At 33.6% G+C, this 11,508-nt stretch overlaps 1 protein-coding gene and 2 pseudogenes across 7 annotated transcripts; 1 reads left to right on the top strand and 2 right to left on the bottom strand.

Moving 5' to 3' along the window:
- Positions 1 to 520: 520 nt before the first annotated feature.
- On the bottom strand, positions 521 to 3,842 carry LOC100779473 (RNA pseudouridine synthase 4, mitochondrial). 7 transcript variants are annotated; one of them, XM_014777553.2, is made up of 9 exons: positions 3,496 to 3,842; positions 3,294 to 3,428; positions 3,178 to 3,225; positions 3,015 to 3,095; positions 2,826 to 2,926; positions 2,637 to 2,730; positions 1,831 to 1,942; positions 1,160 to 1,206; positions 521 to 1,063 (listed from the first exon to the last, which is right to left on the bottom strand). In XM_014777553.2, exons 1-9 carry the CDS (start codon positions 3,790 to 3,792, stop codon positions 707 to 709), a joined length of 1,272 nt encoding a protein of 423 aa, XP_014633039.1. In that variant the 5' UTR covers positions 3,793 to 3,842; the 3' UTR covers positions 521 to 706. The 7 variants fall into 7 exon arrangements, with proteins under 7 accessions (XP_014633039.1, XP_003516775.1, XP_006573909.1 ...); XM_003516727.4 differs by having other exon boundaries at positions 2,632 to 2,730; positions 2,826 to 2,939; positions 3,502 to 3,842; XM_006573846.3 differs by having other exon boundaries at positions 2,632 to 2,730; positions 2,826 to 2,939; positions 3,496 to 3,841.
- A 1,346-nt stretch (positions 3,843 to 5,188) lies between these two features.
- LOC100777697 (methylthioribose kinase-like) lies at positions 5,189 to 7,639 on the top strand (annotated as a pseudogene).
- A 330-nt stretch (positions 7,640 to 7,969) lies between these two features.
- On the bottom strand, positions 7,970 to 8,789 carry LOC102661582 (uncharacterized; annotated as a pseudogene).
- Between the last annotated feature and the right edge of the window lie 2,719 nt (positions 8,790 to 11,508).

The following is an 11,508-nucleotide window of genomic DNA, read 5'->3' as shown; positions in this document are numbered from 1 at the left end:
ATAAAAGCATAATTCAATTTTATCAAATTCGTGAAGTTATTTTCAATGAAATCTAAATATATTGCATGTAACAATATGTAAAGAATTCTAACCCATTCAATATATCAACAAATGATACAAAGTCAAAACAAATAATAAGAAGCAGTAAAAAAAAACAAATAATAAGAAAAGTTCTTACTTAATTACACGAATAGAAAAGTTCTTACTTATGCTCAACGATCTCGAATTTTGGTTCAAACTGAACCACTAATACATTTCTATAATATAAGTAAATCATTCTTGAATGATTTCCTAAAACTGATTCATGTATTACATTTGATGCTAACATGAATCTTAGCACCGTAAAACTATTTTATAAAAATAGTTAATCACATTATTGGCAAAAAAAAACATCTCTAAAAAACTAATTATCAAAATATCTATAGCTTTTTCATTAAGAAAAATAATTTCAATACTATTAATTTGATCATGTCCGTTAATTCTAAATACAGTCAATGATCATAAAAAAAAGTACAGTCCATAAACAAATCACATGAACCTTTAGTTTCCAATATATCAGGAACGATATCGTTAACAAATGTAATACTGAGAGCTATAGTAATATATGGAATATTTAATAATAATTTATTTAATTCATTTTTTATATAGAAAAAGTAAAGTACAGAGGCAAATCCGAGCGGAAGAAATTGCCTTTGATGACATTAACTCAATAATTTGTGACATCCCAACTTCTTTGCATGTATGGAGGCAAATCCGCTACCAACTCAAGCTCTTCAACTAGTGAAAGATCACAACTGGAAGCTGATTGCACATTCTGCAGTGCTTGAGATATATTAGGCAAGACCATTTGCTTGCAATGAAGATGTAAACGAGGATGATTCTCAGAGATGCTCCCTTTATTCAAATTAAGGCCAAAGGGGAGTTTTTCTTCATTGAGAAGTTCTTCACGTGAGTCCTCCACATTAGGCAAATCAAAATGTCCCCACTTCCTGTGAGCTTGCCATCCATACTTGTAGTCTCCTACTATTGGTGTACCTAACACCTCAGCACAGTGGACTCGAAGCTGTGGTACCAGTACAACGCAGTTAGAATAGAAATATGGTGAGGCATATGAAATGATTTAACATTTTAAGTTGTGACACAAATATCATCTTGTTACCTGGTGTTTTCTACCAGTTAAAGGGGTCAGCTCCAACCAGGTGTAACCTGCACTATTTGAGATGACATAAGTAGGGGTTGCCAATTAAGAAGAGCTGAGGGGAAGAACTTTGCACCTGCAGGATAACTCATGCCAAAGAGGGAGAAAAAAGACACATGACAAATTTTCTACACAAACGTATTGCAAACAGGCCCTGTTGTGATAAAAATCAGACATCTTCCAGCTGCTAGGAGTACTTATGCTGTTTGGCAGACTGTAAAATTCTATTTCCCAAACATGAAACTAAGTCGATGTCATACTTGATATGTAACTATTAGCTCTTTTTGTCTAGGACTCTCAGCTTTTCCAGTATCAAGTGAAAATGTTGAACTACATTATTTAATAAAACAATTTGTAACCTAACATAGTTTGGAAGCATGAATTTTTTGACATTGCAATAAATTTATAAGCAGTGGTGATATATTGCTTCTAGAACAGAACACTAATGACATTTAATGACTCCATCCTATTAACAATTAGTGTGAGTGAGAGTGGTTGAAACTAGGGTCCTAATAAGTTCAAAATGTCACAAAATAAAATGCAAAATGGGGAAAATAATGAAATTTATTCTTAACATTCTCAAAAGATATTTGATCAGATTTAATCTTAGAATTAAAAGTTTCATTACCAACCTTGTGATGATGATGCAATCACTCGGTACTCTGTAATTGCATGCTGTGATGACATTAATGTAGAATTGTCAACGATAGTTATTCGATCAGATCTCCCATTGTCAACCACCACCTTAAATCAAATAAAGAACTACAAGTTTACAACATTATTTTGCAATAAATGAGGAAAGCCCCTCAAATCAATGTCCATTTACTTTAATGCTGGAAGCTAATTTAGGTTATGGGCTATTATATTGTAACTGTAAGGCCTAAGCATTCATGTCACGCAATTCCAAAGAGTTGGTGGCAATTCGTGTGTATGAGGCTGCATCTTATGGATACTAACACGTTTGTTTTGAACTTGTTTTGTTGGTTCACAAGACATGTAAAGCATTAAAGGAAACACCATAACTGAAAAAAGGATTTATCAGAAGACTAGCTACCCAGAAGAAACATCAAAGTATTAAAGGACTAAGGGAAATTCCCCACACATAACATTCCCCACCATCTGAGTAATATAATTGTTCAAACTTTTTTTTAAATAGTGAAGAACATGGTAAATTTAGTGATTACTGACAGCATATACCATTGGTTGTTTAAAATGTTAGATGGTTTAGTTTTAAGAAAAAGCTATGATTCAGTGCAAACCTTTTTTCATTTATGCAGACATTACATACAAATAATTGCTGTTTTATAAGTTTGACATTTGTGAGTATGAAATGGATGAAGCATGCACAATGTATAATATGCCAGGAGTAGGGAGGATTAACCAACTGAAATTTTCTGGTAAATATAGTTAACAAGTGCCAATATGGATACAACCTTACCCAGTGAAGCAGTGACCAACCCCTTTGGACGTCTAGGACATCCAAGGACCAGTGCCCAGTACCTTCTTTGTAGTATTCTCTTCTCTTTGCCAATCTAACGGCACCAAATCAAGAAAAACAATGAAATGGATATAGCAATATGAGAATGTGACCATAATAGACTAATGATCTGAATGCTTTATCACTCACATCATCTGACGCCCTGGAAGTTTTCTCGCGGAAGATGGAATGCAGGACTGTTGTACTGGTGTGTGTCCTTCCCATGACCAGAATGCCAGAACAGTCTCTGTCTAGTCTATGCACCTAAAAACAATAAACTACGAATCATATTGGCACAGAACTAAAAGATGAGATAGTGAATGTGAATAATGAGCTCACCAGACGAGGGGGTTGAGAGTAACCATAATTTAAAGATGCAGCAGCTACAGCATCTAAACTCCGTTTGATATTAATGCCACCCTAATTAATTAGAAAGCAGGAGAAGGAATTAATGAATGGAAGAGCATCCGAGAATAAGAATGGGGACATTGAGATGAGGTACCTGCACTGGCATTCCTGGAGGTTTGTTGAGGACGAGAATGGCGGGATCCTAAGCACAAAATGAGAATGAGAAAGAGAAATGCGGAAAGAAAAAAGAAGGGAGTAAAAGTTGAAAACCTTATAGATAACAAGAGTACGGATAAAGTTGATTTGTTGGGGAGTGAGATGAGAATGTGTAGGCGTTTGTTTAACTTTAACAGATTGAGGAAGTAAGATACGGTCTCCTGTGTTCAAGGTGTCCTTGGCTGCCACCTTCCATTAATGAGTTAGTTTAGAAGAAGAGGGAGGAGGAGGAGAGGGAGAAAAGTCATACACATACCCTTACCCTTTTGAATGTTTGTTGTTGTATAACAGTGGCAGGGTGAATTCGAACCTGTCTTAGACGGAAAAGCTTGTGCACCAGAGCTCTGGGAAGGTGGGGGCAGCACCGAACAACCCATTTGAGTGCGGTGGTCGGAGTGGACGAGAGTTGATTCAGCTCCACACTCGCACTCGAACTCGCACTGACGGGAGGCAGAGTAAGCCATTTGTCCTCCCACGGCCTTGTCACCGCCACCGAGAACTGACGCTGCCCACTCCTCAACGCTCTCAACATCATGGATTGTGCCGCCCTCATCTCACCCAATTCAATTTACCACCCCCATTCGTGTTTTTTTTTTTCTCTTTTAAAATATTACTAACATTTAACTAACTTCTTTAATATAATTTCTCAAATGCTTAACAATTTAAGAAAATTAATTTTTCAAATTGGTTTAAAATAAGAGTTTCATGTGCTGACTCACAATATACTATCATTCTTGTATATCTTTTAAAATAATTTTTGTACAAAATTATCATACATTAAAATTTATGATTAGATGATATTATAAAATTATTTTATATTATCAATTAATTAATTATTTTTTTTAAAATAACATAATTAAATACTAAAATAGTGTGATTGTGATAATTCATAATAATAATAATACAAGAGTACACATGTAGATATTTACCATACAAGCATAAAAGTAGCTCAACCTATCCTTTAAATAATGATTGTTTAGTAACAGTTAAATAGAATTTGGTTAACTCTTTTAGATAATGATATGAAAAAGTTTGAATGATGGTTTAGTATCAGATGAAAAGTGTGTAGGAAATGGTGAAATGGAAAGAGTATTTCACATGAGAAAAAGGTTCAAATGTATGAATTTTTACATTTTGAAAATTTGAGATGAAAACTTTTATATATTATAAATTGATATTTAGATATCAAAAAGATTAAATGGCATGAGGAAGACCTTTGGGTAAGGGTGTTTCACATGCAATTGATTTATTTTTCAGATAAAAATTATTTGAATTAAACATAAAATAAAATGCAGGTCACTTTTAATATAACATTAAATTTAAATCAAACTAAAATAATCTTTTACAATTTGATTCAGTTGAATTTGATGATTTTTTATTTTTTAAATATATTATCATAATTTAAAATTCATTAACTAAACTTATAAACATTATGCTATATTATTTTAAAAATAATTTTTTTATTAAATTTTGTTTAACATATTTTAGTAAAAAATTATTATTTTCACTTCTATTTAACATCATTACAAAATGATGTTGTCAACATAACAATAATTTACACATCACTTAGTATTTAACATTATTAATATATCATTTTTTAACATATGAAATAAAACATGTATCTTGATTATTAAAAAAAGTTAACATATTTAATACTTAATACTAATACTAATTACTTTAGAAAAAATAATATAATTACAATATGCGATCTCTTCCTTTAAGATTGATTTTTTATAACAAAATCTTGAAAATTGAATCAAATTGCAAAAAATATGTTATATTTTAAAATTTTTGTTTTGACGGTTTGATTTTGAAGATAATGATGTTGTGTGAAAATCGTCCAAGTTGATTTAAACATGTGGATAACAATTTAAGCAGATAGTTGAAAAGTCGTGAAAAAGCAGGAGAGAATAAAGTTGAAATTGTTAGCATGCAGTGCAGGTTCAATGAACCAGTAGGTAAGAAATTTCTTCCTCAGTTTCTCCTTAAAACTCTAAAACTACAAGTAAGTCTCGTTGTCTGTCTAGTTAAGTAGTAATGGCGTTTACAGAATTTTGTAGACTGGACGAGAGGTCGGTGATAGAGTACGTAAAGGGCGTTCCAGGCCTGTGGTCGAAGCTGGAATTGGATGATGATAACATAATAACCGTGAAAGAGATCGGAGATGGTAACCTCAACTTTGTGTTTGTGGTGGCCAACTCCGTTATCATCAAGCAGGCTCTGCCTTACATTCGTTGCATAGGGGAATCATGGCCACTCACAAAGGACAGAGCATACTTTGAGGCCATGGCACTCCAAGAGCAGGGACGCTTAACTCCTCACCATGTCCCCCAAGTCTATCATTTTGACCCAACCATGTCCTTGATCGCCATGCGTTATCTGGAGCCTCCTCACATAGTACTCAGAAAAGGCTTGATTGCTGGAATTCAGTATCCACTCCTAGCACGCCACATGGCACATTTCATGGCAAACACTTTCTTCTTTACTTCTCTCCTTTTCCGCTCCACACTAGATCACAAACGGGAAGGTATGCATGCATGCTCTTATCATCCTATTTTAATTGTAATTCATTCTATACTTTGTATCTTGTTGATTACTTTATGAGTTTAATGTTTGTGCTTGTAAAACAATTTTATACTGTCATCAAATCACAAATAATAACTTTTTTAAAAGTCAACAAATTTTATAATATATGATAGATTTTGATTGAATAACTGTGTAAAATTATTTGCACTATGTATAATCCTTTTTCTCTTACTTTATTAATGCATTGGCATTATTCCAGTTGCCAAATTTTGCGGGAATGCAGCGTTATGCAGGCACACTCAGCAGGTTGTTTTCTCCGACCCGTATCAAATTTCTCAATACAATCATTGGACTTCTCCTTATCTTGATCCTGATGCCGAGGCTCTTCGCCAAGATGATCTCCTCAAACTTGAAATTGCTGATCTCAAGTCTAAGTATATATGCATGTCTGCCTCCCTGCCACTCCCACATTTTCCCATGCTTTAGTAAATAACTTTTTATTTTTTCCTCCAGGTTCTCCGAGAGGGCACTGGCACTCATACATGGAGATCTGCACACTAGTTCTGTGATGGTTACTCCTGAATGAACTCAAGTCATTGATCCAGAATTTGCATTCTATGGACCAATGGGTTTTGACATGGGTGCATTCTTGGGAAACCTCATCTTGGCTTTCTATGCTCAGGACGGACTTGTTCATCAACCCAATCATTCAAAAGTACGTTTGGTTAAGATGAAATGAGAGAGAAAATTATAGAAACGCTCCTTGACTGATTAGAAAGAGAGAAACAAAACTTGGGGGGGAACTTACTCTGCTGTCTATTGTTCTATCTCCATCTTCATTTCTCTTAATTGGTTTTATCTATTGTTAGAAAAAGTGTTCTTAGCACTCCTCTTAGTTTAATTACTGCTTTGGAATACAGGATGAGTGACTGTGTGTGATTAGGCATTTCATTATGATTCTTATTAATCGTTGGAGATTACTGATTAAAAGGGAAAAAGAGTGATATTCTTTGTCTCAAACCAACAGAATACAATGTTTTGCAGGCATATAAGGAGTGGATTCTTCAGACAATTGAAGACACTTGGAATCTGTTTTATGACAAATTCATTGCACTTTGGGATGAGCACAGAAATGGTGCTGGTGAGGCATATCTTCCAGCAATTTATAACAATCCTGAGGTTCAGCTTCTTGCACAGAAGAGATACATGACAGATTTGTTTCATGACAGTCTTGGATTTGGTGCTGCCAAAATGATAAGGTCACACTTTTCCTCTATGACATAATTTAACAAAAAAACTGAAAAGAAAATAAAAACAAGATAAGCAGATACTCCAGATCAGAGATTGAAGATGCCATATTATGAGTGATATGACCTTTAAATTATTTCAAATTAATCTTGAGCATATGTAGTAGATCTTGTTTTAGGTAGCGTACGTGCATAAGGATTCACACTCAATTGCTTGTTTGACAGGAGAATCGTTGGTGTGGCCCATGTTGAGGATTTTGAATCCATTACTGATGCTGTTAAACGGGCTACCTGTGAACGGAAGGCTCTTAATTTGGCTAAGATGCTTCTCAAAGATAGAAGAAAATTTGAAGGCATTGCTGAAATTGTTTCAGCAATTCGGCAATTCTAGTCTACACAAGGTTTTGCTATATCGATACTTCCATAAAGTACTGCAACTCCCAATCCTGAAGATTTTAGTTGAGGGTGTACCGCTAGTTAATTGTTACAGTTTCCCTGTCAAAATCGAGGATAAAGTGCTTTCTGTTTCTTCACGACAGTTAGTTTCTAATCACTGATTATCATACCTATATATTGCTTACCGAACTAGTAAAAGTTTTATACTCAATAATCAATCATTATCTTTTAGTGTGTTGTTTTGAAATGCATTAGTTGGCTTGGCAAACTTTGCACCAGTTAGGTAGAATACCACCTTGATTGAGGGCTGTTCATGTGTAAATAGGCTAATTACTGAAAGTTGATATGGGATGCCACCAGCTAGCTTGTAGGTCAATTGGCACTGACCTAGTCCCAATTACCCAGATGTTTGCACCTCCAATATTTATGGGATCTTTGGAGAGCCGTGAGCATGTAGTTAACAATCCTAGTCAGTTACCTTAGGGTGGTTGGTGCGTAGAATTAGGACAATCTATCGAGAATCTAACTTTCCAAGTGTGCAGTAGAGGGATGTAATTCTTTAGGAAGCCATATGACAAAATTTAAGTGAGAATTGTAAACTTCATCACTGCAGTAGTCATGATAAAGCTGTATAGAAATAAAAAGATGACTCACTTAGAAGGATTTGAGTTAGCACATGTTATATATCGTTCTTAAACTCTCCTTCTGTGAGATCGATAATTGGGTATCTATTTAAGTGAGAATTGGGACTTCATCATGCTGTTTAAATCGGCAACAAAGCCATTTTTGATACCATTGCAATAGTCTAGGAAGCGAGCAGTGACATCGTATCCTTGGTTCCAATCACCACCATGCCCTGGCTGACCCCAGTAGTCTGCTGCATAGCCAGCTTTCAACCTCACATAATCGGCAATGCCTTCAATGAGTCCTGAAAGAGCCTGGCCATTTCCATCCCACTGCAATACGTTGATAGAGTATCCCAGTAATCTCCTTTTCTACATCTCTGGGAAACCGTTCGATGAAACTCGAACTTTCATGAATCTCGTCATTGCTACAATATGCGATTTGTTGTGAAACTATGAGGGATAAACACCGGGAGATTTATCCAATAGGCCATAAGCAAACCATATAAGTGAAGTCCATCCATGTTTTCTACAATCAGGTTCACTTGTTGGACATTCTTCCTGTCAGCTACAGTGCTCTGGTGAAAGAGCTTCAGTGTGAAGTCCGCGGCAGAGTCCAGTGTTTGCTTCGCATAATCGGCACCAACTTGTTTCTCAAACATCTTGCCACCAGTGCTGGATCCAGCATTGTTTGACAAAACATATTCAACAGCTAGAGTTAGTACCAAGCACAGGAGAGGCTTAAGATATTCAGCCATTGTTGTTTCGTACAATAGCAGGAATTTGAATTCAAAACAGCAAGTAATAATGAGGTGTTAGGCGCATGACATAGATCAATTAATGTTTGGCAAACAAAGTTGGGCTCAAAGATAACATAACTTACAGACGTTTAATATTGTTTTCTATTAAACGTATTTCACTCGAATCTCATTCACTCACCGCAACAAAAGTAAACTAGTTAATATTGTCAAATCATATTCTTATTTTGTTTTAATTTCTATAAATATACATGCTAAAAATTTCTGAGTTCTGTCAATATTAGAGAATGTGTATATGTATATATCCTGTTCTTAATAGTCAAGTATCCCTATTTTAATAAAATTGAAGAAAATGGACTCTGCATGTCAATTGCCAAGTCACGTACGGATATGCTTCCGCGATTAATGTAGTTGCACAGATCATGACATTTACATGTTATTCTTGGACAATAAAAATAGGCCTCCTTTGAACGTAATCAGCACCTTGAACTTGTTCCACATGCTCATCCAACCCAATAAAATGAATGAAGCTTATTATTCTTTTATAGAGAAAAAATGGAAAATTATTCTATTATTGAGTAGAATAAAAATAGAAAAAAAAAGAGTGAAATGTAATTTCTCCCTGCATGTGTAAATACCATGTTATAACTATTATACAATCAATTTCAACAAGCGAAAAACAGAAAAAAAAATTAATGAGAGAAAATAATATTTATATTTTTTGGATGTAATTGGTTGTAAGTTAAGTATTTTGTAAATACTTATGATATAATTTTCTCTTTCAATAAAAAGTTTGCAGTAATTCGGATATATGTGCATAATTAGTTGAACTCCTTTATCAATTTTGATGTGTGACTATTTCATATTTATTTTGTCTCTCAGAGATTTGATTATAAGAAATTTATGTAATTCAACAAAAAGAAGTAATATGACATTGTTCATGAAAGAAATTTTAATTTGTGTTATTTGACGTTTTAAAAATGGAAAACAATGTATAATTTTAGAATCATTTCATCTCATGTATGTCACATGTGATGTGATGTGAGTTCTCGTAATGGTATCACAGTGGATTAGAAGAAGAGTAAGTTAAAAAGAAAATGTCACTTTGGATGCATTTTCCATCTTAAGTTGTAGTATAACTGTTATGCCGTAATCCGTGGACGTTTAATTAGACAACTAGTTCATGTAAAAGGAAGGGAATATATAATTATCGATATTTGATCGAAGATAAGTTTTAAAAATAAATAATTACTCGTTAAATTTCAAACTATTTGGATTCATAAAGTATTGATGAGTTGGTCACTGACTTTAAAAATAAAATAGGATAGATTGTTAATTTGTTATTCATCCATTTAATTATATGATCCATCAAATTCGATTTAAGTAATTTTTTTAAAACAATTTGATTGCGCCAAATTATCATATGGTTACAAAGGCAAGCTAATTTAGTAGTTCATACCTTGGCACGTGCTTTTGTTTCTTTTGCTAGTTTGCAGTCCTTTGATTATGGGATGTCTTGCATTGCTGAACCGATTGCTTAAAAAACAACTTCGATGGATTGGGTTGAATTTTATATGGATAATTATGAATAAATTGTTTTGCCACTTATGTATGACAATACTATAAAAGTAGACAAGAGTACTTTATCTTTTCCTTTTTTTTTTTATTTTAAAAAAAGAGTACTTTATCTTTATTATTTTATGCAACAAGTTGATGAAACACATTTATTGTTAGTTAAATACATTAACATTCACAATTTTCTGAATCAAAATAGAGAGCTCCATATATTCAAAGCTTCCTATAAAAACCTCAAGAGAATACAAGTAACAAAAAACGAACAGAAGAAAATGAATACAGCGAGAACATATTCATATTCTTTGCTAATATTTATTGATGAGGGGATTACAGATGAAAAATCGAGGTTGCCAGTAATTCATCGATAATAATGAATTACAATAGACTTTTTTCCATTGCCTACAGTTTTTGGCCCACCGTAATAGTACCAATTTTTCTTGTTTTGTGGTAAACATAAACAAACAAAAGAATTCGTTTCACACGTTGTAGTTTTTGAACTCATCACAAAAACAAAAGATAAAAGTTAGTTCTATTAGTTTTTTAATAAAAAAAATTGAGAACCAAAGAGACAAAGATTTGAAGGAAGAATATGTAAATTTAAAGAGAAAAAAGATGCAGGATGAAATAGAGGAATTCAATTTTATTCATCAACCAATATAAAACTAGTAATTTATCAATATTTCTTTATACCACTTGGAATCAATATAAAACTGATAACTTGTTAACATTCAAGCAATCTTTCTCTACTAAAAAAACTAGACAAACTTTCTTTTTTTTAATTGAAGGAGCAACTTATTCAACAAACCGAAATAATAAAGGTAAAGAGATGAAGTTGTACAGTTCTAAAGCAAATATTCAACAGATTCAATAGAATCGGTACTGCTTTGATAACCTCGTGTTATTCCATGTATTTTTACATGTTCAAATGCAAGGAGAAACGGTATTGTCAGAAAGGTATACAAAAAATAAATTACATAGTGTGTTGGATCTGCATGTGTCAAATGTGATTTGACAAGAGTATAAATCCTGATCTCTATGGACAAAAAAGAGGGCAAGTTTGTAAGTTCAATGACCGCGTCCTCTGTGGCTTGGCCCAGAATAAGCCCGGTTGATTATCAAACTTATGAAGGATGGATCAGCTTTC

The sequence above is a fragment of the Glycine max genome, chromosome 1 (assembly GCF_000004515.6).
Source record: "Glycine max cultivar Williams 82 chromosome 1, Glycine_max_v4.0, whole genome shotgun sequence".
NCBI classification, from domain to species: domain Eukaryota; kingdom Viridiplantae; phylum Streptophyta; class Magnoliopsida; order Fabales; family Fabaceae; genus Glycine; species Glycine max.
Note: the sequence above shows the minus strand (reverse complement) of the source record. Positions and strands in the feature narration are given on the sequence as shown.

Excerpts from the sequence above, each read along its gene's own strand:
- LOC100779473 (XM_006573846.3), bottom strand. The coding sequence starts at position 3,792 with ATGAGGGCGGCACAATCCATGATGTTGAGAGCGTTGAGGAGTGGGCAG. Across the intron at positions 3,096-3,177 it reads CTCCAGGAATGCCAGTGCAG|GGTGGCATTAATATCAAACG; the intron begins GTACCTCATCTC and ends CTAATTAATTAG. Across the intron at positions 1,207-1,830 it reads GATTGCATCATCATCACAAG|GTTACACCTGGTTGGAGCTG; the intron begins GTTGGTAATGAA and ends CAAATAGTGCAG.